Genomic DNA, 26,771 nt, shown 5'->3' with positions numbered 1-26,771 from the left:
TCCTCCAACCGGGAGTCCCTTTTACAACCAAGACAAAACAAATTTCCAAGTCTGCTAAGACCAGGCATCTTCGCTCACTAGTCTAGCTTCAAACTTCAAAGGATTATCGTTTACGATAGTCTCGTGAATACACGAGTCCTTCGGCTTTGGTACTTGCAAGTTCCAAATCAAAGTGATCCCAAAGGGATACCAAACCAAATGTCCAACTAAGGACCAAACCAAGTGTCCAACTAAGGACCAAACCAAGTGTCCAACTAAGGACCAAACCAAGTGTCCAACTAAGGACTGGGAGACGCTCCACTTATACTTAACTGAAAATATCAATGACGTCACCAGAAGACTCGTCTTATCGTTTCGCTCTACCAAAAATCAAGGGTCCAAATCAGGGCGATAGCCAGGGCAGCAGTCCTTCATAGCCGTCGGGAAGCGGGGAACCTCGCAACAAAGACTTTCGGACCACGTCGACATGCAGGGGTCGATGAAGTGGCAGCCTTCCTCCAGAATTTTCACACGAAGCTCCCCACAGACCTCAGGCTTGGACCGGTACCGCTGGTATCGCCCCACGTTTGGGCGCCAACTGAGGTACTGGGTTTTTCAGAACCAGTACTGATCCGGTAACCCAGCGGTGCCAGGGTACACCCAAAGACCTTGGGTACTTTCCTGATTCAGACTACAGAAACTCAGAGTCTTCTAGGTGAAGTCAAAGATCGAATTTATTGGCTGCAACCAATTGACAAGTGTCCTAGAAGTACAACAGCACGATTTGTATGTTCTCAGGAGACTGTGTGTCAATGCAAAATCAGGTTTCCTTATATACAGTTTTTTAAGCTTCAGGCAAACATTCTTGACATTTTGGTTGGTCATTCACATGTTTTCACTACAAAGGAAAAACCAGTAACATGATGAAACCTCGTATTTCATGTCATCCAGCCCATAATAAATTACCCGGCAAGGCCTAGAATTTCACATCAGATAAGTGTGGACCCCCAATAAAAACGGGCACCTCCCCCTCGTAAAGTAAGAAGAAGAAAAGAGCAGGTGCAGGTGTGAGCAAGTTAGGCAGGGTGTGTGAGCGATAATAAGGGTTTTATGGCCTGGTGTGCCTTGATGCTATCTGATTCGGCCACTGGGAGAGGGACTGACCAAACAGGTTTGGCCTGAGGCAATGGTTCCAGCTTGCCCAGGTCAGAGAAAAGTCAATCAAGGTGTACGTGTCCTTGGAATCAAATCTGACTGTATTATAAGCCTATGTGAGGGCAACTTTTAAAAATGGCTGCTGTGTATAAAATGGGAGCCACGAGTGCAGGACGAAAATGGCCATTTCGAGGTGAAAACGCTGCTGGAATTGAGCGAAAATGCTCATGCTTAGTGTACTAGTCATTATCGGTCTTTTGATACTAAAATCGTACTGCTGTGGCAAAGTAAATTACATGGGTCCAGAATTTTTAGAACCACAGGCCCGAAGATTTGTGGTTCCACCTTCAGGATCTCGTCCACCATGGCCCTTAACTCCCTTTCGGTGAAGCGTGGATTTTTGGGGGGGACATGGTGAGTGTAGTGGATGGTGTCGGGACTGGGAAAGAGGTCAGGATGCTATTCTGTGGGTGGGTGTGCGTCTCCTGTATTCTGGCGTTCGCTGTCTGACTCTGGTGCTCTCCGTCTTCTTGTCCTGCTTTCGTTGCAAGGGATTGTGGGGGGTGTCTGGGGTGTTTTATGGGGTTCTGGATGTGTGTCAGGTTTGTGGGTGATACACCTATCCAATGTGTGCACTTCTTGCTGTTGAGTTCACATGCCACCCGTGGCAGTCACAGGCTTCAATGGACGTCCGGCCTCTACTGTCCGCCAAGGCGATTTATGCATCATTATTTGGAGGGAGGGATGTGGGTGTGCTTGGAGGTGGCGGGGTGGGGTGGGCCGGGATTCCCGCCGACAGAGTCATGACGGGCAGTGGTGGTCTGGGCATTTTTGGCGGGGTTGGGTTTTTCGTTCATTATATGGTGGGTTTCCATTCACCACCAACGGCGGGATTCCGTTCACCGTCGACACATCGGTCGGTGGTCTTTCCCGCCATGTTCATAATGACCGCCTATGTCTGAACATAGAAAACTTCACCAAGGCTTCCACCCAATGGTTTCTGACAATGTTGCTCACTCCTTTGCCCCTCCTGCAGCCTTGTGCCTTCTCAGATACTTTTTCCCAAAGGTCCAAAGGTAAATACTGACCATGCTCAATCCATGACGGTGCTGGGGAGGGGGGCCTCTGCACTTGTTCTCGGCCAGTCTTCTCATGGCGGTTGAACAGGAATGAAACAGCTGGCAGAGAACATGGTTGTAATCAGCACAGCAGAGCTGACTTCACAACCACAACCACTGTCATCCCATCGGGATTAAAGATTCTGGCAGAGACGGCGGTCTTTTTGTGGTCTTACTTCAGGGTCAGACCACCAAGGCTGTGGCAGTTTGACCTCCACCACGAGTCTGGCAGTCTTTGGACCACCAGACTCGCAATGGGGCCATTTGTGTGAATCATACCACAAGGGATTGTGGCTGTTGCTTGTCCAGGATTCACACCCTAGTCAACAAATAACCCATTTTCTCACTAGTTGGAGTAGAGTTTGTTTGATTGCTGACTAAGCAAGTGAGCACAAATAATTGAGGGGAAGGATATATAGGATAGGGGGCCACATGAGGGGAAAAAAAGCAAAACCCTTTCATATGAATGATAAGAATCGATTGGTATGAGAAACAGAAGACTACCAGAAAAGAAGGAAGAGAAAAGAGAAGGTCACGGATAGAGACAGAATACATACCTAAAGGGTTTTTCTGTGATCTTGTCAAAAGGCATCTGGTAGTAAAGGCAATGAATCCTTGCAAAAGAAGAAATGTAAAAGATTTACCCAAAAAGGACAATGGAAGAAAATCAGAAGACTAGCGGGGAAATAACACAGAGATAATAAACTAAGAATCTAAAAGTAATACAATAAAGACCCTCCTTTCTGCAACCCTACCAACGTCTGTTTGCTTTCTTCACCACATTGCACATACATGCCGAAATTCCAATTTCTGTTGCTAACATTGCACTCCCACAATTTTCCTTAGGTAGATTACGAGAGGTTAAACCCCCAAATCTTCAGGGGGAAAAGGCCTAAAAACAATTTGGACATGTGGATATCGGTGCACTAAACATCAGAATCTGTTTGCTGTGCACAATTGTGCAGAGTGATATTGTTGGACCTGGCTTTTTGACAGGGACATCCCCAAACTTTTTCTCTTCCTTCCTCCTATTTTTTTCTGACCTGTTGTTGTTGGCTTTTGACCTCTGAGCACTTTACCACTGCTAACCAGTGCTAAAGTGCATATGCTCTCTGTGTAAATTGTACTATTGATTGGTTTATCCATGATTGACTATTTAATTTACCTGTAAGTCCCTAGTAGAGTGCACTACATGTGCCTGGGGCATGTAGATTAAATGCTACTAGTGGGCCTGCAGCACTGGTTGTGCCACCCACCTCAGTAGCCCCTTAACCTTGTCTCAGGCCTGCCATTGCAAGGCCTGTGTGTGCAGTTTCACTGCCACTTCGACTTGGCATTTAAAAGTACTTGCCAAGCCTAGAACTCCCCTTTTTTCTACATATAAGTCATCCCTAATGTGTGCCCTAGGTAACCCCTAGAGCAGGGTGCTGTGTAGGTAAAAGGCAGGACATGTACCTGTGTAGTTATATGTCCTGGTAGTGTAAAACTCCTAAATTCGTTTTTACACTACTGTGAGGCCTGCTCCCTTCATAGGCTAACATTGGGGCTGCCCTCATACACTGTTGAAGTGGCAGCTGCTGATCTGAAAGGAGCAGGAAGGTCATATTTAGTATGGCCAGAATGGTAATACAAAATCCTGCTGACTGGTGAAGTCGGATTTAATATTACTATTCTAGAAATGCCACTTTTAGAAAGTGAGCATTTCTTTGCACTAAAATCTTGTTGTGCCCGTCAATCCACGTCTGGCTAGGTTTAGTTGACAGCTCCTTGTGCATTCACTCAGACACACCCCAAACACAGGGTACTCAGCCTCACTTGCATACATCTGCATTTTGAATGGGTCTTCCTGGGCTGGGAGGGTGGAGGGCCTGCCCTCACACAAAGGACTGCCACACCCCCTACTGGGACTCTGGCAGACAGGATTGAGCTGAAAGGGAACTTGGTGCATTTCTTAGAGACTCTTTGAAATCACCCCCACTTCAAAGGCACAACTTAGTATAAAACAGGGCCTCTGCCCTACCTCATCAGACACTTGCTGGAGAAGAAACAGGAACCAGAAACTACATCCTGCCAAGAAGAACTGCCTGGCTGCTCAAAGGACTCACCTGTCTGCTTTCTCCAAAGGACTGCTGTCTTGCTGTTGCCCTGCTGCCTTGCTGAACTCTTGTCTGGCTGTGAAAGTGCTCTCCAAGGGCTTGGATAGAGCTTGCCTCCTGTTCCTTGAAGTCTCAGGACCAAAAAGACTTCTGCCTTTCACGTGGACGCTCCGTGCGCCGAAAATTTCGACGCACAGCTTGTTTCGCGGCGAGAAAAACGCCGCACACCGACGCTGATCAACGCGACGCCCTCGGGACGATCGAGACTTCGACGCACAACCTCGCAAGGACAAAGCCGCCCGACTTCCAAGGAGAAATCGACGCGACGCCTACCGTGAGTGCGAAACTTTGACGCACGGCCTCGCAAGGACAACGCCGCCCGACTTCCAAGGAGAAATCGACGCGACGCCTGCCGTGAGACCAAAATTTCGACGCACGGCCTCGCAAGGACAACGCCGCCCGACTTCCAAGGAGAAATCGACGCGACGCCTACCGTGAGATCGAAACTTCGACGCGCAGCCCCGCAGAACGACGCGCAGCCGGAAAATAAGCAGGAGAATCCACGCACAGACCCGGGACATCTGGTAATCCCCGCGATCCACAAAAAGAGACTGTCTGCGCGCCGGAAAACGACGCCCGACTTCCCCGCGTGGAAAAGAACGACGCAAGTCTGTGTGTGCTGAGGAGAAATCGACGCACACACCCCTTTTTCCACGCATCTCTTCTCCTGTGGCCCTCTGAGGAGATTTCCCACCAGAAACCAGGTACTCTGTGCTTGAAAGACACTTTATTGCTTTTTAAAAGACTTAAAGACACTTAATATCACTTTTCAGTGATATCTTTACAAATTCGTATTGCAACTTTGATCGTTTTGACCTACAAGTACCCAGATAAATATTCTATATTTTTCTAAACACTGTGTGGTGTATTTTTGTGGTGTTATACTATGGTGTTGTATGATTTATTGCACAAATGCTTTACACATTGCCTTCTAAGTTAAGCCTGACTGCTCGTGCCAAGCTACCGGAGGGTGAGCACAGGCTGATTTTGGATTGTGTGTGACTTACCCTGACTAGAGTGAGGGTTCTTGCTTGGACAGAGGGCAACCTAACTGCCAACCAAAAACCCCATTTCTAACATTGGTGATCAGCGGTGAGGATAGGACTTGTGTTTGTGCAGTGACATACAGTAGCTAAGTATTTCACTACCTACCCACAGTTGAAGGTCAACTTGATTTTTTATCTCTTTTTTGACTTTTGGTCTCTGATGTCCTCCTGGATATACTATTGATATTTTGGACTTTGGATTTTGGTTTTTGCTGGTAAGATCCTATCAGAATGGGATCGCTTACCTACTTATTCTTTTTGCCTACTGACCACCTCACTAAGGCTGACCTAAGGAAGCTTTGCAGAGAATGTGGCCTTCCTGTAGCAAAGAGATCTACTAAAGCAGAGATGCTACATGCCTACATAGTCTGGGAGGAAGACAGATGGGCAGAGAGAGAGGCAGCAAGAAACCAAATGACTAAGTACCCCTCAGAGGAGGAGGAGGACGACTCAGATGAGGAAAGAGACCCAGTGAAAAAAGAATGGCTCATGGCTCAAGCACGGTGGATGGAAGAGCTAGATGAGTTTATTGAAAGGGCTGAGGCAGCAAGTCTCTTAGCCCTGGAAGAAGAAAAGATTGCAGCTCAAGAGCTGAGCTGTAAAGAGCTGAAACTGGAGGCCGGAAGGGCTGAGTCCAGTTCAGATGGTGGCAGCAAAAATCTTGCATCTAGTACTGCTGAAGAAGGGCACAAGCCCAGAGATGTGGTACCCAACTTGAAGAAGAGAGTTGACACACCCCAGGCGGTTCAAGGGTATGAGGTAGTTCCCGTTATGCACAGGGTCCCTGAGAAGGATTGGGGAACTGGCACAGGGAGTCATATTCCTACTGGGGGGAGGGACACTTTACTGACTCTAGCAGAGAGTGACAGAGAAAAGGGTTCCCCCCTGGTGGACGTCCTGGATATAGAGTGTAGAGACATCCCAGAAGAGTTTGGGTTGAGTGTCAGGGACAGACAGATACTGTCTCACCAGTCTCAGGAGGGTGAAGTAGAGTGCTTTTTCAAGGTTGAGTTACTGGGTGGTTGGGTGAAGGGTACTGTGGTTAATACATGTGAAGGGCAGAGTGATGTAATTGCTGGAGAGCATATGTCTGGTCCTTATTTTCCAGAGCTACGCCAACACCAGGTGGAGTGTGAGTTCTCTGACCCCAGGGAACTTACAGTGGAGGCAGACTTTTGGGTGAGTACCAGAGAGTCTGAAGAGGCATTTGGGGGTGCTCCTGAAGGGAGTGGTCTAGGTGGTTCCCGACCAAGTGAGGTGGGAGAGGATTGTAGTGTCCCAGGTAGGTCTCAGAGCCTAACCTGTACCGTAGGGCTACCTTTTGAGGGAAGCCCCGCAGTGTCAGAAGAACTTGGGGGGATGACTGTAGACAGCATCCCAACAGTTCTGGTGTCTGGCAGTACCACTCCTAGTGAGGGGGTGCAGAAGTCCAGACATAGGGTTGAGAGGGGGTGGCCGACCCCAGTGGAGGATCTTGAAAGTCAGGGGTCAGCTCTGAGAGCAGAGCCCCCCAGGAATGACCCAGGTGAAACCGTTTCTGGTTTGGGGGAAACCCAGACTCTGCCGGATGGGCAGAGGTCGGGAGACCTGCGCCAACCAGACTCTTGTGTGGCCCTTGGGGACGGCGTGTCCCTTGTGGGGGGTGAGAGTGCCCCCCAGGAAGTCCTGGCATGCCAGGCAAAGATTCAACCTCAGGGTGGTGACTCTGGGTTGGATAACCGGGTTCAGAGGTTAAACTTTGACCTGGTGGGGGGTAGATGTGCCCCCCAGAAAGTCCTGGAATGCCAGGCAATGGTTCAACCTCAGGGTGGTGACTCTGGGTTGGCTTACCAGGTGAAGAGGTCAAACTCTGACCGGGTGGGAGGTAGGTGTGCCTCCCAAGAAGTCCTGCTGTGCCAGGCAATTGTCCAACCTCAGGGTGTTGACTCTGGGTTGGATGGTCAGGTTCAGAGGTTAAACTCTGACCTGGTGGGGGGTAGGTGTGCCCCCCAGAAAGTCCTGGCGTGCCAGGCAGTTGTCCAACCTCAGGGTGTCAACTCTGGGTTGGATGGCCAGGTTCAGAGGTTAAACTCTGACCTGGTGGGAGGTAGGTGTGCCTCCCAGAAAGTCCTGGGGTGCCAGGCAATTGCCCAACCTCAGGGTGGTGACTCTGGGTTGGCTAACCAGGTTCAGAGGTCAAACTCTGACCTGGTGGGGGGTAGGTGTGCCCCCCAGAAAGTCCTGGTATACCAGGCAATGGTTCAACCTCAGGGTGGTGACCCTGGGTTGGAGAACCAGGCTCAGAGGTTAAACTCTGACCTGGTGGGAGGTAGGTGTGCCTCCCTGAAAGTCCTGGCCTGCCAGGCAATGGTTCAACCTCAGGGTGGTGACTCTGGGTTGGATATCCCGGTTCAGAGGTTAACCTCTGACCTGGTGGGGGGTAGGTGTGCCCCCCAGAAAGCCCTGGTGTACCAGGCAGTTGTCCAACCTCAGGATGGTGACCCTAGGTTGGAGAACCAGGTTCAGAGGTTAAACTCTGACCTGGTGGAGGGTCAGTGTGCCCTCCAGGAAGTCCTGGCATGCCAGGCGATTGTTCAACTTCAGGGTGGTGACTCTGAGTTGAATGGCCCAGTTCAGAGGTTAAACTCTGACCTGGTGGAGGGTCAGTGTGCCCTCCAGAAAGTCCTGGCGTGCCAGGCAATTGTTCAACCTCAGAGTGCTGACTCTGGGTTGGATAACCGGGTTCAGAGGTTAAACTCTGACCTGGTGGGGGGTAGGTGTGCCCCCCAGAAAGTCCTGGCGTGCCAGGCAATTGTTCAACCTCAGGGCGGTGACTCTGGGTTGGATACCCAGGTTCAGAGGTTAAACTCTGACCTGGTGGGAGGTAGGTGTGCCTCCCAAGAAGCCCTGCTGTGCCAGGCAATTGTCCAACCTCAGGGTGTTGATTCTGGGTTGGATGACCAGGTTCAGAGGTTAAACTCTGACCTGGTGGGGGGTAGGTGTGCCCCCCAGAAAGTCCTGGCGTGCCAGGCAATTGCCCAACCTCAGGGTGGTGACCCTGGGTTGGGGAACCAGGCTCGGAGGTTAAACTCTGACCTGGTGGGAGGTAGGTGTGCCTCCCAGAAAGTCCTGGTGCGCCAGGCAATTGTTCAACTTCAGGGTGGTGACTCTGAGTTGAATGGTCAGGTGCAGAGGTTAAACTCTGACCTGGTGGAGGGTCAGTGTGCCCTCCAGGAAGTCCTGGTGTGCCAGGCAATTGTTCAACTTCAGGGTGGTGACTCTGAGTTGAATGGTCAGGTGCAGAGGTTAAACTCTGACCTGGTGGAGGGTCAGGGTGCCCTCCAGGAAGTCCTGGCGTGCCAGGCAATTGTTCAACTTCAGGGTGGTGACTCTGAGTTGAATGGGCAGGTGCAGAGGTTAAACTCTGACCTGGTGGGGGGTAGGTGTGCCTCCCAGGAAGTCCTGGTTTGCCAGGCAGTGATCCAGTCTGAGGGTACAGACCCTGGGCTGGAAGACCAGGTTCAGGGTGTCCCCCCGGACCTGGAGGGAGGGGCTACTGATAACAGTGCCCCTACCATGTTGTCTTCTGAGGAGGCCACTCCTAGTTGGAGGGTGCTGGACCCCAGAAGGGAGGGCAGGGGGAGGGAAGCCTCACCCCGGGCCCTAGTCCAACCTGAAGGTACAGGCCCCAGGTTGGAGGGCCAGTGGCAGGTTAACAGCCCTGCACTGGTGGAGGAATGGTACAGGGTGACTTCTGTAAGCACCCTGACCATGTTGGACCCTGGGGGTACCGCTCCAGGAGGGAGGGTACAAAGCCCCAGAGGGGAGGACCAGGTTCAGGCTGTCATCCCTGACCTGGTGGAAGGGAGAGTGGTTAAAGGGTGCCCAGCACCTGGGGCTACCGCCCCCCACTCTCCACAGCCACAGTGGTTGGAGAGCTTTGAGAGGCCTGGGGCCTGGCTCTCATCCCTGGCAGCTGTCAGTAATCACTGTGGCTTGCTGTCCGGGTGGACAGAGTTATCCCTGGGGAGGGGACAAGTGTCACACCCCAGGGGTAGAGTGGGCAACACCACTATGTTGGTCATGGTGGTACTATCCTGCTCCTGGGATACATCTTTGAGCAAAGTAAGGTTAGGTGCTACACAGATGGGATCCGCAGGAAAGGAGAAAGGTTCCCCATGGATGGGCTTAGTGGGCCCTGAGAGTATGGACAGAGGGATCCAATGGGAGTCAGGAAGGCGAAGAACTGGAGCATGCCCCTGCTGTTGTGGGCCTGGGTCCTTGTTCTGTCGCCTCAAACAGGGAAGTACATCAGGATAGTGATTGTTCTCCCCTGGCTTTAGGCTGGTGGGGGGTCATGTTGGACCTGGCTTTTTGACAGGGACATCCCCAAACTTTTTCTCTTCCTTCCTCCTATTTTTTTCTGACCTGTTGTTGTTGGCTTTTGACCTCTGAGCACTTTACCACTGCTAACCAGTGCTAAAGTGCATATGCTCTCTGTGTAAATTGTACTATTGATTGGTTTATCCATGATTGACTATTTAATTTACCTGTAAGTCCCTAGTAGAGTGCACTACATGTGCCTGGGGCATGTAGATTAAATGCTACTAGTGGGCGTGCAGCACTGGTTGTGCCACCCACCTCAGTAGCCCCTTAACCTTGTCTCAGGCCTGCCATTGCAAGGCCTGTGTGTGCAGTTTCACTGCCACTTCGACTTGGCATTTAAAAGTACTTGCCAAGCCTAGAACTCCCCTTTTTTCTACATATAAGTCATCCCTAATGTGTGCCCTAGGTAACCCCTAGAGCAGGGTGCTGTGTAGGTAAAAGGCAGGACATGTACCTGTGTAGTTATATGTCCTGGTAGTGTAAAACTCCTAAATTCGTTTTTACACTACTGTGAGGCCTGCTCCCTTCATAGGCTAACATTGGGGCTGCCCTCATACACTGTTGAAGTGGCAGCTGCTGATCTGAAAGGAGCAGGAAGGTCATATTTAGTATGGCCAGAATGGTAATACAAAATCCTGCTGACTGGTGAAGTCGGATTTAATATTACTATTCTAGAAATGCCACTTTTAGAAAGTGAGCATTTCTTTGCACTAAAATCTTGTTGTGCCCGTCAATCCACGTCTGGCTAGGTTTAGTTGACAGCTCCTTGTGCATTCACTCAGACACACCCCAAACACAGGGTACTCAGCCTCACTTGCATACATCTGCATTTTGAATGGGTCTTCCTGGGCTGGGAGGGTGGAGGGCCTGCCCTCACACAAAGGACTGCCACACCCCCTACTGGGACTCTGGCAGACAGGATTGAGCTGAAAGGGAACTTGGTGCATTTCTTAGAGACTCTTTGAAATCACCCCCACTTCAAAGGCACAACTTAGTATAAAACAGGGCCTCTGCCCTACCTCATCAGACACTTGCTGGAGAAGAAACAGGAACCAGAAACTACATCCTGCCAAGAAGAACTGCCTGGCTGCTCAAAGGATTCACCTGTCTGCTTTCTCCAAAGGACTGCTGTCTTGCTGTTGCCCTGCTGCCTTGCTGAACTCTTGTCTGGCTGTGAAAGTGCTCTCCAAGGGCTTGGATAGAGCTTGCCTCCTGTTCCTTGAAGTCTCAGGACCAAAAAGACTTCTGCCTTTCACGTGGACGCTCCGTGCGCCGAAAATTTCGACGCACAGCTTGTTTCGCGGCGAGAAAAACGCCGCACACCGACGCTGATCAACGCGACGCCCTCGGGATGATCGAGACTTCGACGCACAACCTCGCAAGGACAAAGCCGCCCGACTTCCAAGGAGAAATCGACGCGACGCCTACCGTGAGTGCGAAACTTTGACGCACGGCCTCGCAAGGACAACGCCGCCCGACTTCCAAGGAGAAATCGACGCGACGCCTGCCGTGAGACCAAAATTTCGACGCACGGCCTCGCAAGGACAACGCCGCCCGACTTCCAAGGAGAAATCGACGCGACGCCTACCGTGAGATCGAAACTTCGACGCGCAGCCCCGCAGAACGACGCGCAGCCGGAAAATAAGCAGGAGAATCCACGCACAGACCCGGGACATCTGGTAATCCCCGCGATCCACAAAAAGAGACTGTCTGCGCGCTGGAAAACGACGCCCGACTTCCCCGCGTGGAAAAGAACGACGCAAGTCTGTGTGTGCTGAGGAGAAATCGACGCACACACCCCTTTTTCCACGCATCTCTTCTCCTGTGGCCCTCTGAGGAGATTTCCCACCAGAAACCAGGTACTCTGTGCTTGAAAGACACTTTATTGCTTTTTAAAAGACTTAAAGACACTTAATATCACTTTTCAGTGATATCTTTACAAATTCGTATTGCAACTTTGATCGTTTTGACCTACAAGTACCCAGATAAATATTCTATATTTTTCTAAACACTGTGTGGTGTATTTTTGTGGTGTTATACTATGGTGTTGTATGATTTATTGCACAAATGCTTTACACATTGCCTTCTAAGTTAAGCCTGACTGCTCGTGCCAAGCTACCGGAGGGTGAGCACAGGCTGATTTTGGATTGTGTGTGACTTACCCTGACTAGAGTGAGGGTTCTTGCTTGGACAGAGGGCAACCTAACTGCCAACCAAAAACCCCATTTCTAACAGATATTTATCACCGCTGTTAAGTTCTGATCTCCAGGGTATTGGATTATAGCAGAAGAAATAATCATTGCACCAAGGCTGAGCCACTCAGAACTGGGGATGTTTGTGACCTGTGGCAATTGTTAGTCTAGTGCCAAAATAGGTACTTTTTCAATTGCACAGGTGATTGTGTTAACACACATGTTTGATGCTGTTGATGAAGCAAACTATTCTTTTTGGATACATTGTACTTTAATACAACTGGAACCCGAGCAAGGGCATGTCACATGGCAGAGGCATCCAGCTGGTAAACACAAGCATTTCTCAGACATCGAGAAAAAAGTGCCATAGGGCCTCACTAAAGCTATCACCTTAATCAGATTAGGAAATGTCATGCATACACATTACACCTGGAAGTGAGCTGAAAAGGGTGTTCTATGGATGAGATACATCCATGATGCACAATAGGTGATATTCTTTGAAGCAAGTTGTAGCAACTTCATAGAGCACCTCAGTCTTCATAGAGCATATTCACAGAGTCTAATCAATCTTTAGGAATATCTTGTATGGCGGAAATAATTTTGACAGATTCTTAAATTGAAATGTATATAATGAACATGAACTAGAATATAATGCAAGAACTAGAAGGTGTATACAAGGATGACAACGTTCATGTAGACGATGGCATCATTAAGGAGCACTTGTTTTTTTTATAACTGTTATGCCCTAACCTATAAAGATCTCGGCATTGTGAATCATGACAAAATATTTTTGACAAACAATAACTGCAACATACCTCTCATGATCTCAAACAATCCAACGTGTTCTGTGAATATAATAGTGAATGTAGAAAACAATTTGCTGCATTTGAAAAATGAAGGACATCAACTGTGTGTCTAATTACCTAACATGTGTCAAATACGAGGGGAGGGGCTTTAATCTGGATTTGACTTATATCACATGAAAAGTTTATAATGGTTTTAAATAGCTATATGTTTTTATCCAGTGGCACTTTGTTTTCTAATGTAGCCCAAAGCTACTGCCAAGGCTAGTCTTTGGTTGATTTCCGTTTGACTGAAATGTGGTGTTTGATTTTCAAGCATAAATAAATGTCACATGTGTCTGTGCACAGTTAATGTCTGGATTGAAATTAATGTTGGGCAAGGGTGGAAGAGAGACACTGTGACAAGTGGCAATTAGTGGTCCCATTTACAAGGCACCCCTAATTAGGGAAGGTGCGAGACTGCAAATGCTACATTACTAAATGTGTGACATCAGTTCTTTGCTTTGTTTTATGCTTTTTTGGGGTACCTAGGAGACATTTAGGTCAAGCACATAATTGAGTTTACAATCATTTTCCCATAACAGCGTATCATTGGCATCGCCAAATATTTTTTCAGGTCATTGATTAGTATTACTCCTATATTTGTTGTTACCTGGATCTATACACGCCTTGAGGTCACACAGCCATTGGAGTTTTCACAATATCAGAAAAAGACGCTGCTAGAGCTACAGCTCCCATTTCACCTCTGTCAGTTGGGATAATGTTCCTTATGTTAGGGTGACCAGATTTTGAGAAGCAAAATCCGAGACAGGCCAGTCATAAAAGTAGAACTAAAGCCTTTTGCCCCTTCTATGTTTGGCATGTCCTGGTTTCAACATAGCCTTGTAAATGTGTGCATGTACATATATCCTTGTCAATGTGTTCATATATACGTTTATATACCATTAGCTATGGCAGGACCTCCATTGTTAGCCTTCATGTCCTCCCCACTCTGCCTTCGCTGTGCTGGAGAAGCACCTGACCTCCTCCTCTGCTGCCTGAAAGAAACAGATATATTAGTTACATTTGGCAGACTTTGGAGCAAATTTCAGATCTGCTTTGCAGAAGGACTTGACCTTTCTCCCAAAAACCGCGGCATGTATTTAAAAGTAAGGGGACTGTCTGGGGAAATCCAAAACGTCTGTTCACCCTGCTTCCTGAACATCATATGGAATGCCTAATTTAACACGTTAAAATGCATCTTGGAGCACGCTGGGATTCAGAAGACTGGAGCTCCAGGGCACGGCTATTTACTACGTTAATAAAATGATTTAATTGGTAAATGTTGTTTCATATTAGACATACGTTTTTAATAAGCAAACCTATTGATCATTACATAAAGGAGGACACACCAGCTGTAAATATCCCATACTTCCAACTCCCAACACGCTAGTTATTTAGAGGGTGTATATTTTTTGTTGTCAAAACTCCATCACCACAATGCTTAGTCAGAAAAAAAAACACTTGCACCATGTTGGTTTATTGCTCAATTACCTTGGCAAATTACTTGTTCTGCCTGAGTTTCCAAGATCTATGAGTGCGGCGTATTTCAAGCCTTGCGGCAGCACACTGGTACAGCCAGCATTAATGACTATCACTTCTACCTGCTGAGGTCTCATGGTGGCATGAAGAGCAGTGATTGTGATATCACAAAGTCAGTGATCCTGCACCCACCTGCAGCTGCACTGACAGGCAGTAACTAGAAAGCAAGAATTCACAAACTCTTTACAGTCAAATAAGATACTTTTATTAGACAGTATAATTTATTTTAAGTACGTTTAACCTATGAGACTTTCTGAACGTCTAACAGAGAAGGAGGCGGAAATTCTCTAAATATATGGTAATATACTTACAGATATCTTTTCTCCACTGCATTCATTCAAGGATGATGATCATTGTAAAATATCACAGTTAAAATATCACTAATTAACCTGAAATTTACCAGCAGTAATTTTGTTGCCGCAAGTTATTCCCTATTCTTTACACAATGCTTCTTAATACATCGTAAATACTATTAAAAAATGAATGCAATTACCACTGCTGGCAATTACCATGGTATTTAGCGGAATTTCCTAAGTATCACATTTATTTCAGTGCTTAAGGTTTGGCATAGTGCTAAAAAAGTAAACGTACATCGTTAATACACAGTAAACTCCACTCATTCCATGTACCTCACGCTACAAACTGCGTTCATTTCTGAGCAAATTTAGTTTAGTAGAGATACTGAATGTTCATTTAATCTGCATTTCTCTGTTTAACTTCTTCAGAGATGCTTATTTAATTTGTTAATGCATTAAATGAAATGTAATATCAAATGTTTTAGTGCACCGTGCTTGCTAAATTATTTTGCGTTGATTTATTGGTTATGTATACCTAATTTCCTTCTTAAGGTCTTGGCATTGGCAACATGTTCTATATATTCTGCGAAGATGGAATCAAAGTGATACAGCCGGTAGAGTGTGAATTTCAGAGACACATTAAACCAACTGAAAAGTTAATTGGATCTCAGGTGAGACTTCTTTAAGACCATTTGTAAAATATTCTCTGTTTGTATTAACTTGAAATTGTTTAAGCCCTTAGTCCAGTACTTTTTTGTCCAAGTGCTTGTTTACGCCCAGAACATGTTGGTATTGTTACTGTATGGAATACAATTACAGATGATTTTAGTCATTCCTGGGAATTTCGGAATGGACAAGTTCTTTGTATCATCCAAGGAAACATATATGTGACAAGTATTATATAAAGTGCTTTTTTACAAAGGCTATCAATAGAATTGTATGAAAAACCCCAAATAACCAACTATTTTACAGTAAGTGCAATGTGTTACTTTTGACATTGTCTTTTTCATAAACGTTCTAGAGTTCTTGATCATAGATTAGTCAAGATTGATACGCAGTTTCTAGCTGGGGGACCCAGTTTATCACTACCTTGTTGTTGTTTTACATTTTTGTTGTACACATATATATCCAAAAGAAAACGAAATAAGAAGCCTTCCTACTCCAATCTAGCACAAGTTTATTCCACAATAGTTTGGCAGCAAATTATTCCTTCCTGACGCGTTTCGGCAAACAGCCTTGTTCGCAGGAGATCAGTTGTATATGATCACAGATGCTTCAAATCTAAATTTATACATGTCACATGATTTAATGGCTGAATACTTCAACTCCCAGAATGCACCCTTCTTATCAGCGTATTATCACACTGTGGCATATTTACATTATATTGCTTGAAGAGCGTTTCTTCGCCACATTTGATATTGTGCTTCATGTTTTAATCAGGTGCAAAATGTCTCAAATAAAGTGATCACTTGCAGTTTGGTTCAAAAATAAAATGAGCTATGAAGTCAAGCAACCCTCATTCTCATAGATGCTGCCATAAACAGTAATTTAATGTCTCTTACTTGTGAATGTTCGGAATGTGAATGAGGAAAAAATCCCTCTCTCTTCTCCCTTTCTCGTCTGTCTGTTCATTATTCACAGGAGAAATCCTTTGTTTGGCACACAGGCAAGTAGGTCATGCCCCCTCTAAATAATCCACATCAACAAGCTTCACCAACGGGGCCCCCAACCCTTCAGGGCTCCTTCACAACAGGGATGGAGCATCCTGTTACATTCATCCAAAAGAAAACAAAATATGAAGCCTTCCAACTCCAATCTAATCTTCTTTGCTTTCGCTCACTGAACTGGAGTTGGTAAAGATGCTGGAATCGTTTCTTGACCTGTCTGGAAAATAAGAAGAAAAACTTCTTCATAGGGCATGCAATTCCAATTGGATTTAAAGGCTTTATACAGCGTAGTCCTTGGTGCCTGATCACATGTTAATTGCTGAATCCTGAGTGCTCCAACCTCACTATTCCTGGTCTAACTGCTCTTGAATGTCCAAAACGTTTTTCTGATATTTTTTATTTAGTATAATGAAACTTACTTTTACAATGATGCTTTGTGTAATTGTATGTTAATTTAAGTCCTTGTTAGCAGTGTTACTTGTTAGGGGTGGTTGGAACTCGTGGAGTTTCATTCCGTAGAATTGTGAAATGCTACATAAAATCTCCTTGAGATTCTGTGGCATTATGCCAACAGGCGCACTTGGCATTTCTTAAGCTATAGTTTAGCACTAGTAGAACGAGCAGTGCTGAAATACCAGAATGAATGGCATTGTGCAGTGTGCAAGATGGCGCGTCCATTCTAGTTGAATTTGCTGCCACTTGAGGCGAAGACATACTCGAGCAGCAGAAAATTTACTCGAGAAGCAGCCCTCTGACTGCTAGCGACTATCTGCATTAGAAAATCGCTCTGGGGCAGCCAAATCTTGCTTGCACTCGCATTTTTGAAGCCTTGAGGGGAAAAGGTTTTGCCATGCAGTGATTGTTGGAATTTGGCCTTAATGTCTTGCTAACCAGACCAACACAGAGTTGCCAAGTCTGAAATAAAACATTGTGCCCAACCCCTGTCCTTGTGCATGTGAAAACATCTTTTCCAGTCTCTAAATTATAGTGTTTGGTATGTGTTACCAAAGAAATGATTCTTTTTACTGTTGAATTCTAATTAGATAAGTTTGGATTGGTACTTATCTGTATATTTTTTGAGCACCTGCCAATCATGCGTTTAGTCTGCTGAATTAAGTTAACTTACTTACATAGTGTATCATATCCTTAGTTTGTTCACAATGCATATGGTAACCAATTTCTCCTTCTTTCCAGAGAAACAATATTTTAGACTTCGATATCCTCATTAATAGCTGAGAGCTCAGTCAATCAAATAGGATTTATGGAGCATGGCAAATCTCCCGCAAGGTTATCCAGGTGCGCAGAACATAGCTGGTAATGGGTTTAGTTGAACAGCCAGATCTTGAGTGTAGGAGAGAGGATTACAGCCGTAGGTGAAGGGGGAGGTCATTTAAACATTTCGCCACAAGTTAGGAGAACAAGCATCCTCCACTGTTGCTTCGGCGGATGCAGGGGGGGTGTGCAAGGGACATGGAAATGGAGCACAGGTGTCTGGAGGGTTGGTGGAAGTTCAGCTGGTGGTTGATGTATGCTAGTCCTTGATTGCGAAGGGCCTTGTAAGTGTGGATCAGCATCTGAAATTGAGATCTCTTCTGAATGGGGAGCCAGTGAAGCTTCTTGAGGTGGGGGTGGTGTGTGTCCATTTGGGGAGGTCAGGATGAGTCTGGCAGCTGAATTCTGTATGGCCTGTAATCTTTTCAGGTGATGAGTTGTGATTCCAATGTAGAGTGCGTTGCCCTAGTCCACCTGTCTGGTGACAAGGGGTTGAGTGACATTCTCGTGGGGTTGATGCAGAGTCATTTGAAGAACTTACAAAGCATTAGAAGAATGCAGAAGCAGCAGAATAGACTCCACTGATCTGTTTTTTCATGGTGAGCTTACTGTCCAGGATGATGCCAAGGTTGCGAGCATGGTCTTTCGGAGTGAGTGTTGGTCCTAGTTTGGTAGGCTACCAGGAGTCATTCCACAGGGTGGTATTGTTCCAAAAAATCAACACTTGTGTTTTGTGTGTGTTTTCAGTTTTAGGCAGTTGTTATTTATCCAGTCGGAGATGCCTGTCATGCACTTGCAGACGCTGGCCTTTATGGTGGAGGACCTTCTGATAGTGACAAGATGAGCTGGGTGTCATTTGCGCAGGATATGATGTCGTTCCATGGTCCTGATGATGTTGGTCAAAGCGAACATGTAGATGTTGAACCATGTAGGGTTGGGGGATGGGCACTGAGGGATGCTGCAGACGATGCCCCCGGGTTCAGAGGTGAAAGGTGCTAGGTGGATTCTCTGGGTTCTACCAGTGAGGAAGGATGTGATCCATTTGAGGGCATCTCCTTGGATTCCAATATGATGAAGCTTCTTGATGTGGGTGTGCTGGGATGTGGTATAGAATGCTGCTGAGAGGTCAAGGAGGATCAGGGCTGCCATTTCTTCACAGTCAAAGAGGGTTCTTATGTCATCAGTGGCAGCTATCAGGGCAGTTTGGTGTGGAATCCAGATTATAAAGGGTCCAGAAGATTGATGAACACCAGATGTTCTGTGAGTAGGTAGTTGGTTACTTTTTTAGGACTTTGGTGGGAATCAAAGAGATGGAACAGTAGTTCTTGAGTGTGCTGCGGTCAGTGGAGTGTTTCTTGAGAAGGGGTTTGACTTCTGCATGTTTCCATACTTCGGGGAAGGTGGCGTGGTTATAGTGAAATTAAAGTTAGCTGTGAACTTGTTGTGGATCATCTTGCTCGCAAGCTTGAAAATGTGGTGGGTAGAGGGCCCATGAGTGCTCCCGATTGGACAGAGTTCATGATAGCTGTTGTGTTTTTTAGTGAGCTGGTCCCAGGTGGTGAGCAGGTGGTCGGATATAGCATCAGGGTTTGCATCCGTGGGAACGAGGAGGCTGAGGGTTTTGTGGTGGTGGGTTGGGGTTTGAAGTTTTTGTAGACAGCGAAAATCTTGTTGCGGAAAAAGTTTGCCAGGGTGTTGCAGAGTTCCTGAGAAGGGGTGATGATATTTTTGGCGACTGAGGGGTTGGAGACCTCTCTGTCGGTGTTGAAGAGTTCTTTGCTGTGGTCAGAGATGGCTTTGATGCAGTTGGCCAAGGCGCTCTCTTTCAGTAGTTTGTGCTATTGGTTGAGGGTTGACTTGAAAGTGTCTCAGTCTGTGGGCTCCTTGCTGGAGCACTAGTTCCCTTCCGCTTGCTTACTGTTGCTTTTCACAGTTCTCAGTTCTATGGTGTACCAATTGGCTTTTTGGTGGGTCCCTTGAGTTTGGTGGGCTTGACAGGAGCGACACTGTCTGTTCAATTGGTGAAACAGGTGGAGATGATCTTGACAGCCTGTTCTGGGTTGGTTGTGGTCAAGGTAGGAGGTGTTAAGGGCATCAGTCCACTTGCTCTGTATTTCTTTATTCTAGCTGTTAAGTGAGGTGTTAGGAGGCTTGGTGGCTGTGCTGGGGTATCCTGTGCTGATGAAGTAGATGATGGCATGGTCTGTCCAGGTGAGCTCGGTGACATGGCTGTACTTGACTCAGTCGCTGACCGTAAAGATGGGTTTGAGCATGTGTTTTGTGCAGTGTGTAGGGTCAGTAACTAGTTGGGAGAGGCTGATGTTGTCCATTCTTTCAAGGATTTTGGCAGTGTTGATGTCACTGAGGTCTTTGAGGTGGAAATTGAGGTCTCCGAGGCAGATGTAGTGTTTGCAGTTGATGTTGAGTGGGGTGATGAATTTGGGGATGGTGCGGCAGAAACTGGGGTGTGGTCATGGAGGTCTGGTGGTGAAGGTGCCTCTGATGGTGTTTGCCATTGATTTGGAGTTGGCAATTAAGGTGTTTCATGATCAGGATGATGTTCTCTGCGGTGTTGGTGCAGTGGATGGCTTCTTTGTGGATGATGGCCATTCCACCTCCATGTTTGTTGATGCAGTCCTTGTGTGCTATATTGTAGCCATCTTGAGCTGTTGAGGTGATGTCAGGAGCAGACGCAGGATTGAGCCAGGTCTTCGTGAGGTAGACAACATCGGGAGTGAGGGAGGTGATGGTTTTCTAGTTCTCAGTGGCGTGCTTGCAGAGTAATTGTGCATTGAGAAAGAGGTAGTGGAGTTGTTCTGAAGCAGTCGTGGTCGGCGTGGTGGTAGTTGATGTGCATGCAGGTGCTCCTGTATGGCAGAAGAAGAAACAGAGCCGGTAGGTAAAATGTGTCGACAACTGATCATGGAGAAGTGTGGCAGCAGTTGTTGTTGAGGAGTCTAGAGTCCAGGACTTGGAGCTTGGTGGTGGTGCATCAGCATTTGGCAGGAGAACCAGGGTTCTTAGTGCTGGATGTGGTCCAGGCACAGACAGGCTTTCCTTTGTCACCTTTGGTGCATTAATGTTGAGCCTTCTGCACATGTTTGCTGAGAGCCTGAGCTCCATCCTCCATTAAGTAGGTCCTGGGAGGAGCGAGGGGTGTAGGCAGGGCCTGTGAGGGTGGGGTGCTAGAGGGAGACACAGCGGCAAAAAGCAGGAAAAAGTGTCAGGAAAAATGGTGGGAAAGCAGGCGAGGAAAAACAAAAATAAATTATCAAAGGCAGTACAAAACCAAACAAATTGAACAAGATTAAACAAAGATGAGTTAAACAAGGTTGAGCCCAAAAACACAATAACAAAGGGAACAATTCAGTAACTGGGGAGGAGAGCTGTCACGAAGGACTAACATAAGTTCTCATTCCGATAGATTTTCCATTAGAAAGGGGCAGATTTTTGTAATAACTTTCTGCTCAATTATTCGTTAAGATTGTGTAATACTTCCTGTAAACCTTTCAGGTGCATGCTAATTATGCATATGTGCTTACTTCGAGGAAGTCCACGTTTTATCAATTATTTGACTTTTTTAATGCATTTATTCCTTAGTCAAATAGGGGCCTATTCACAACAGCTAATTTGGACTAGGTAAAATATTGCTACTTTACTTACTCCAAAATATAATTCACAGAATTCCTGCTGGAGATTTCCACCTCCACTATGCGAGATCTTCAGGTCATGGTGGAGTTCTTAAATCATGAAAGTATAGTATTAAGTAGTAAATATAGGAGGGAAAAGGGTTGGGTAGTGGTAAAACCTAGAAAGGTAATGCAAAATGGTTGATGTTAAGGAAAAATAAAGGAAGATTTAAAGGAGGGACAAGTTAATAAAGAAAGCCCACCCATGTAGAGTATGACAATTTCAGTTCACAAAATACACATTTAAAACTATTACTATCGACGAAACAGGTTAAAAAATACTCCGGTCCTAACACCACACATGTCAAACCACCAGTGCTGTAAAACACTCCCATACAAATTGATGAAAGTAGGAAATAGCACTACCAAATAGGGAACCATATAAATTAAAATAAAATAAAGAAATATATGTAAAATAATTAATTCATTTATATAATTTTCGTTGTATTAATTAAATATGTTTAAAATGTTTTAAATATTTTCTTAAAATATATATAACAATTTGATACAATATATGATAAGTTAAAAAAAATATTTTTAAATTAAATCAAAAATAAAATAATGCATAATTTGCACAGAAGAGTGTAGCACAACATAAATTATAGTTTAAGGGGTAGGCATGTGAGAATTACTTCTTTATTATGTTATATAAAAAATGTAAATAGTATATCAAAATTAAAATAATAAAAAATGGTATTACTATGTTACGGTTCAGTGCAGTTGTGTTTCCCTTTGTTACTGAGGTAGACCTATGTAAATAAGAGTTAGGGACATGTTTTTATTTAAAAGAATACAAATTTTTTCATAAAAGTCTATACTAACTCATTTTATGGGGTAGAGTCCTCTAAATTGAGTTATCTTAATTCTTCTAGTGGACATATCATGGGGAGGTTTTGATCTTGGAGAGCCTTGGAAGACTGCTAAAAACTGAACATAGCAGCCAAAGGCTGGGCTGCTCTTTTTTGCATTATGCAACACTAGAATTGACCTAAATGTCAGTTGGGTGTCCCTTCTTTCACACTATGTCTGTGCTCAGGGCCACTATCTACTGCTAAATATGTCCTTGCGCTGCATTTAACTCTGATCAAGCACCCTACTTTGGAATACATCTTTAGCAAAATCGAAATTTTGGTTAACTTGGAGATCCCATTTCTCCTCATTGTATCTTTCCTTAACACAATTTTACATTTGAATAGTCATTCATACCACTCCCTTCTCACCAGTTATAAGGTTTTATAAATGTTGTAAAGAAGCAACCATGACCCATGTCCTAAGAGGATGTACAGGTCAGGTCCTACATTAAAGCCACCAAACACAGAGATAACATGGGTTTGTGATACAAAATAGATTATAATTATTACTCTGTCATTGATGACCTTGAGTAATTTTCCCCCAAACTGACCCAAACAAGATGTCAATGTCCACAGCCCACATTTCATAATACAACGAATGCACGACTGACCTCCTTGAGATAACACCTCTTAAAACATAACCAAAAACACCAAACCCTCTTCACAATGCTTTTTGAGGATACTATTTCAAGAAATACAATTGGTGAGATTAATACGTTATAAATGGAGACAAACAAAGGGCTGCTAGAAGACTGTGAATTAGGCACTACTGTAATGTAAGTGCCACTTGCACCAAACTTCTTATGACAATTGCAACAACCAACCACTTGTATAGGTTAATGTTTTTAAATATTTCTTTTAATGGAGTACAACAAAATGCATTTGCTTAACCCATGCACCTGAACAGGATGTTCATACATGGGTGGTCATACAGGGAAACACACACTTACAAAGTCAAAAGCTAGGCAATCAAAGACAGACCTATTGGTTCTGTCATTGGTTGTTTTTCAGTGTCATAGTTTTCAAGGAATGTCGGTGTTGGGATCGGTGGAATCAAGAAGCACTGCAGGGGTTTTGGCTGTATTCACAAAAATGTTGGTTGTTTTGTGCTCAAAAACAGTGCAGAGGTTTTTGTGTGTCCTTGAGTGGTTATTAAGGCATTCTCTAAGTATTCAGAATTCATTATTATGAGAAACTGTTCCAAAAAATCCCTTAGTTCTTAGGATCATTGTTGGGCCTTCTCTTTCTACAGGGTCACCCAGATTTTTAGCATTCCTTGGCCTCCCTTTTGCTGAATAAGTTTTTGTTGGCCTTTGGGACTCTGGACATTTTTCCCCTGCTAACCATTAGATACATGCCTGTGCTGTATCAATAAAACATGGTAAAATTGACCTACGCCTTAATGGCACATTAATTTGCTAAAGTCCTAGTAAATGGTATTCCATGTACCCATGGCCTGTAAATAAATACTACTAGAGAGGAGTATTTTGCCATCTAAAAAGTAGCCATTCTAAACATGTCTCAGGCCAACCTGTAATGCAGATTAAGTTGCCATTTCAACCTGGCAAAGTAAACCTTTTGACAGGCTCAAACCCTGCTTTGTAATACTTGTAGACCACCCATAAGATAGCCCCTAACCAATCCTAGGGAAGGGTGCATGGTATTTGAAATGCAGGACATGTCTGTTCACATTTTACATTTCCTGCCAAGGAAAAACACCCAAAGTCATTTTTCACTTCTGTAAAGCTATCTATTCATTAGATTAAGACTGGTTCACCTTATTATACTTAATAATTGATAATGCTAGGTTGGGAGCACATAGAGGTAAGTTATCCTGCCCTTCTACTGACAAATGCAGCTCACAGCTAGGCCTGCCTGTTGTTTGTTACCCTAAGTAGTTTGGAGTCAAACACAGGAAAGGGGGAAAGTTAGGCAAACATCTGCTTACCTTGAACCCAGGCTCCCCACAAATGACTCCATGGGTCAATTGGCCGACCTATTTGAGCTAAAGGCAACAAGCTTCTAGAGGCCTCCTTGCAACTGCTCAGCTGAGCAGCAACAACTGGACATGCCTGGATCTGCCTGAGTCTTGCTGCTGGCTTCTGCTTGAGTGAGTCTTGATACCAGAGAGGTGCCAACCAGCTCCTCACCCTGGACCCTCGTCTGGCATCAGAATGTAATCCTTCTTCAGAAAAGGTGACGATACAGAGGTTTCAGGCTCCTTGCGACCACAAAGTGACCTCTTGGCACCAAGACTAGATTGCCAGTGACAACTGCCAACGCAAAGCCCCAACAGGACCTGCTTTTGTCATCAAAGCGACCATGACAAATCTGCGGACTTTATTGAAGTCAGCAGCCTAAAGCAACATTGCATCAACCCCATGAACATAAACTGAGCAACACTTGACCTACTAATAGCTAAAAACACCCAATTAAGCCTAGAGACTATATAACCAGTTGACTGGAACTTCATTTACTTCCACCTCAATGCAAAACTAGAAGGCAACAAAAACCAAACTCATTGACCCAAACAGTGGACAAAGAGCACTAAACAAATCAATACTGAAGAACTAGAGAGCTCAAGACCAGAGAGAAACAAACACAAACAAAAAAAAATTCAAACCAAAGTAGGTTTCTTCCTATCACAGTTATATAGAGAAAGTAACCACCCAAAAGAACTCTTAAACATCATCACACAACAGAAGTCACCAACCACCTCACCAAAAACTATAGAAATGATGGAACAATGCAAACATATCTCACAGAAGAAAATCACAAAAAATGGATACATCCTTGAGCAATAGCTTCATCAACAAGGAGCCTCCATTGAATACATACCACTCCAAAAACAAAATAAAAAGAAGGAAGGGACTGCAACACATCCACCCCAGTTACTTCTTAAGAACAATGCAATAAGGCAGGAAGTTAAAATACTTGAAGAGAATGAACTGATCAAAATCATATCAGAGCTAACCCCAACAACTTACATTGGCCCATCCATTTTCCACTAATCAAAGAACTCAAATATGTCATCGCATCTAAATTAACTAACATAATTGTTTAGCCACTAATTCAAGCCATAATGCCAGAATGTCAAAAATGAGGAAAAATCACCCATCAAATTATTAAAAACCACTGACAGACCCTAACAACCTACCCAACCTGCTTTTCTTAGTGACAATCTTTGGAAAATGCGTACAAGCCCATCTTAGTCAACACATAGAAGACCACAGCCTCCTCAACATATTTCAGCTGGGATCCAGAGCAGGCTGTAGCACAGAAACAGCTTTCCTAAATATCACCAATGACAAACATGATGCTTGACACAGGGAACTCATGTCTGCTGTCTTCTAGACTTACCTTCGCCTTCCACACAGTGAACCAGCTATACTACTTAAGACCCTAGAATTCTTCATATGAATCAAAGAACCACTGTCATGAACTATTTCATCCTCATACCTGCACAGATGCTTGCAACTAGTCAAACTAATGGACTCACACTCCAACAGAGTCCCTGTCAACCAAGGTGTCCAAGAAGGAACCTAGGGCCAGATGTAGGAAAAATCCAAATTGCGACTTGCAATTTGCGAGTCCCTGCGACTCACAAATTGCAAGTCGCAATTTGGTATGCAGAAAGATATCTCAGACACCTTCTGCAACTCGCAATGGGGTCGCAAAGACCCACCTCATTAATATTAATGAGGTGAGTCGCAGTTTGCGACCCCATTGTGGGTATGGGCACTCACGGGGATGGTGGCCTGCTGGAGTCAGCAGACCACCATGTCCGTGACTGCTGTTTAATAAAGCAGTTTTTTTTTTTCAAAGTGCAGCCCGTTTTCCTTAAAGGAAAACGAGCTGCACTTTGAATAAAAAACCGAAACCTTTAGTTTATGATTTTTTCAGGGCAGGCAGTGGGCCCTTGGACCACTGCCTGCTCTGAAAAAATATTTTTTTATCCAGTCACAAAGGGGAATGGGTCCCATGGGGACCCCTTCCCGTTTGCGACTGGGTTACCATCCACTTCAAGTGGATGGTAACTGCGATTCCATTTGTGACCGCTTTCGCTGTCGCAAATGGAATTGAATTGCATTGCGAGTCGCAAATAGGAAGGGAACACCCCTTCCTATTTGCGAGTCGGAAATGCATTTTGCGAGTCGGATCCGACTCGCAAAATGCATTTCTGCATAGCAAAGAGGCATTTGCTCCTCGCAAACGGCGATTTTCGCTATTTGCGAGGCGCAGTCTCTTTGCTACATCTGGCCCCTATCCCTCACATTATTCAGCCTCCATATGGAACAGCTTCTGACAGATCCTGAAAGAAGCCAACATCAATCACCACCTCTACGCAGATGACAAGCAACTTTACCTTAAAATCTGATCGCCAAATGGCATTCTGCTCCTGAAAAAGTCACTTAGGAAAGCACAACATTGAGTATCTAGAAGTTACCTAAATGTCAACCACCAAAAGACAGAATTCCTATTAATATTGTCTCAAAACAACACATGGCGGATACAAGAATGGATCACCCACATGGATGCTCCCAACTGGCATCTGACAGTAGTACACCACACCAAATCACTGGGCATCATGCTAGAGAAAC

The 26,771-nt window shown here is 45.2% G+C and overlaps 1 protein-coding gene across 3 annotated transcripts in view; it reads left to right on the top strand.

Annotated features, from left to right (window-relative positions):
* FSTL5 (follistatin like 5) overlaps positions 1 to 26,771 on the top strand; it is a 2,922,734-nt gene that overhangs the window by 2,369,351 nt on the left and 526,612 nt on the right. For all 3 annotated transcript variants that reach the window (XR_011205485.1, XM_069243741.1, XM_069243729.1), the window contains one exon: positions 15,244 to 15,362. Coding sequence is in view for 2 of the 3 variants with exons in the window: in XM_069243741.1 (XP_069099842.1) it covers positions 15,244 to 15,362 (119 nt within the window). In the remaining variant the exon portion in view is untranslated. The remainder of the gene's footprint in view (positions 1 to 15,243; positions 15,363 to 26,771) is intronic.

Source organism: Pleurodeles waltl, chromosome 1_2 (genome assembly GCF_031143425.1).
Source record: "Pleurodeles waltl isolate 20211129_DDA chromosome 1_2, aPleWal1.hap1.20221129, whole genome shotgun sequence".
Lineage (NCBI taxonomy): Eukaryota > Metazoa > Chordata > Amphibia > Caudata > Salamandridae > Pleurodeles > Pleurodeles waltl.
The sequence above is the reverse complement of the archived record's forward strand: the minus strand, read 5'-3'. Positions and strand labels throughout refer to the sequence as shown.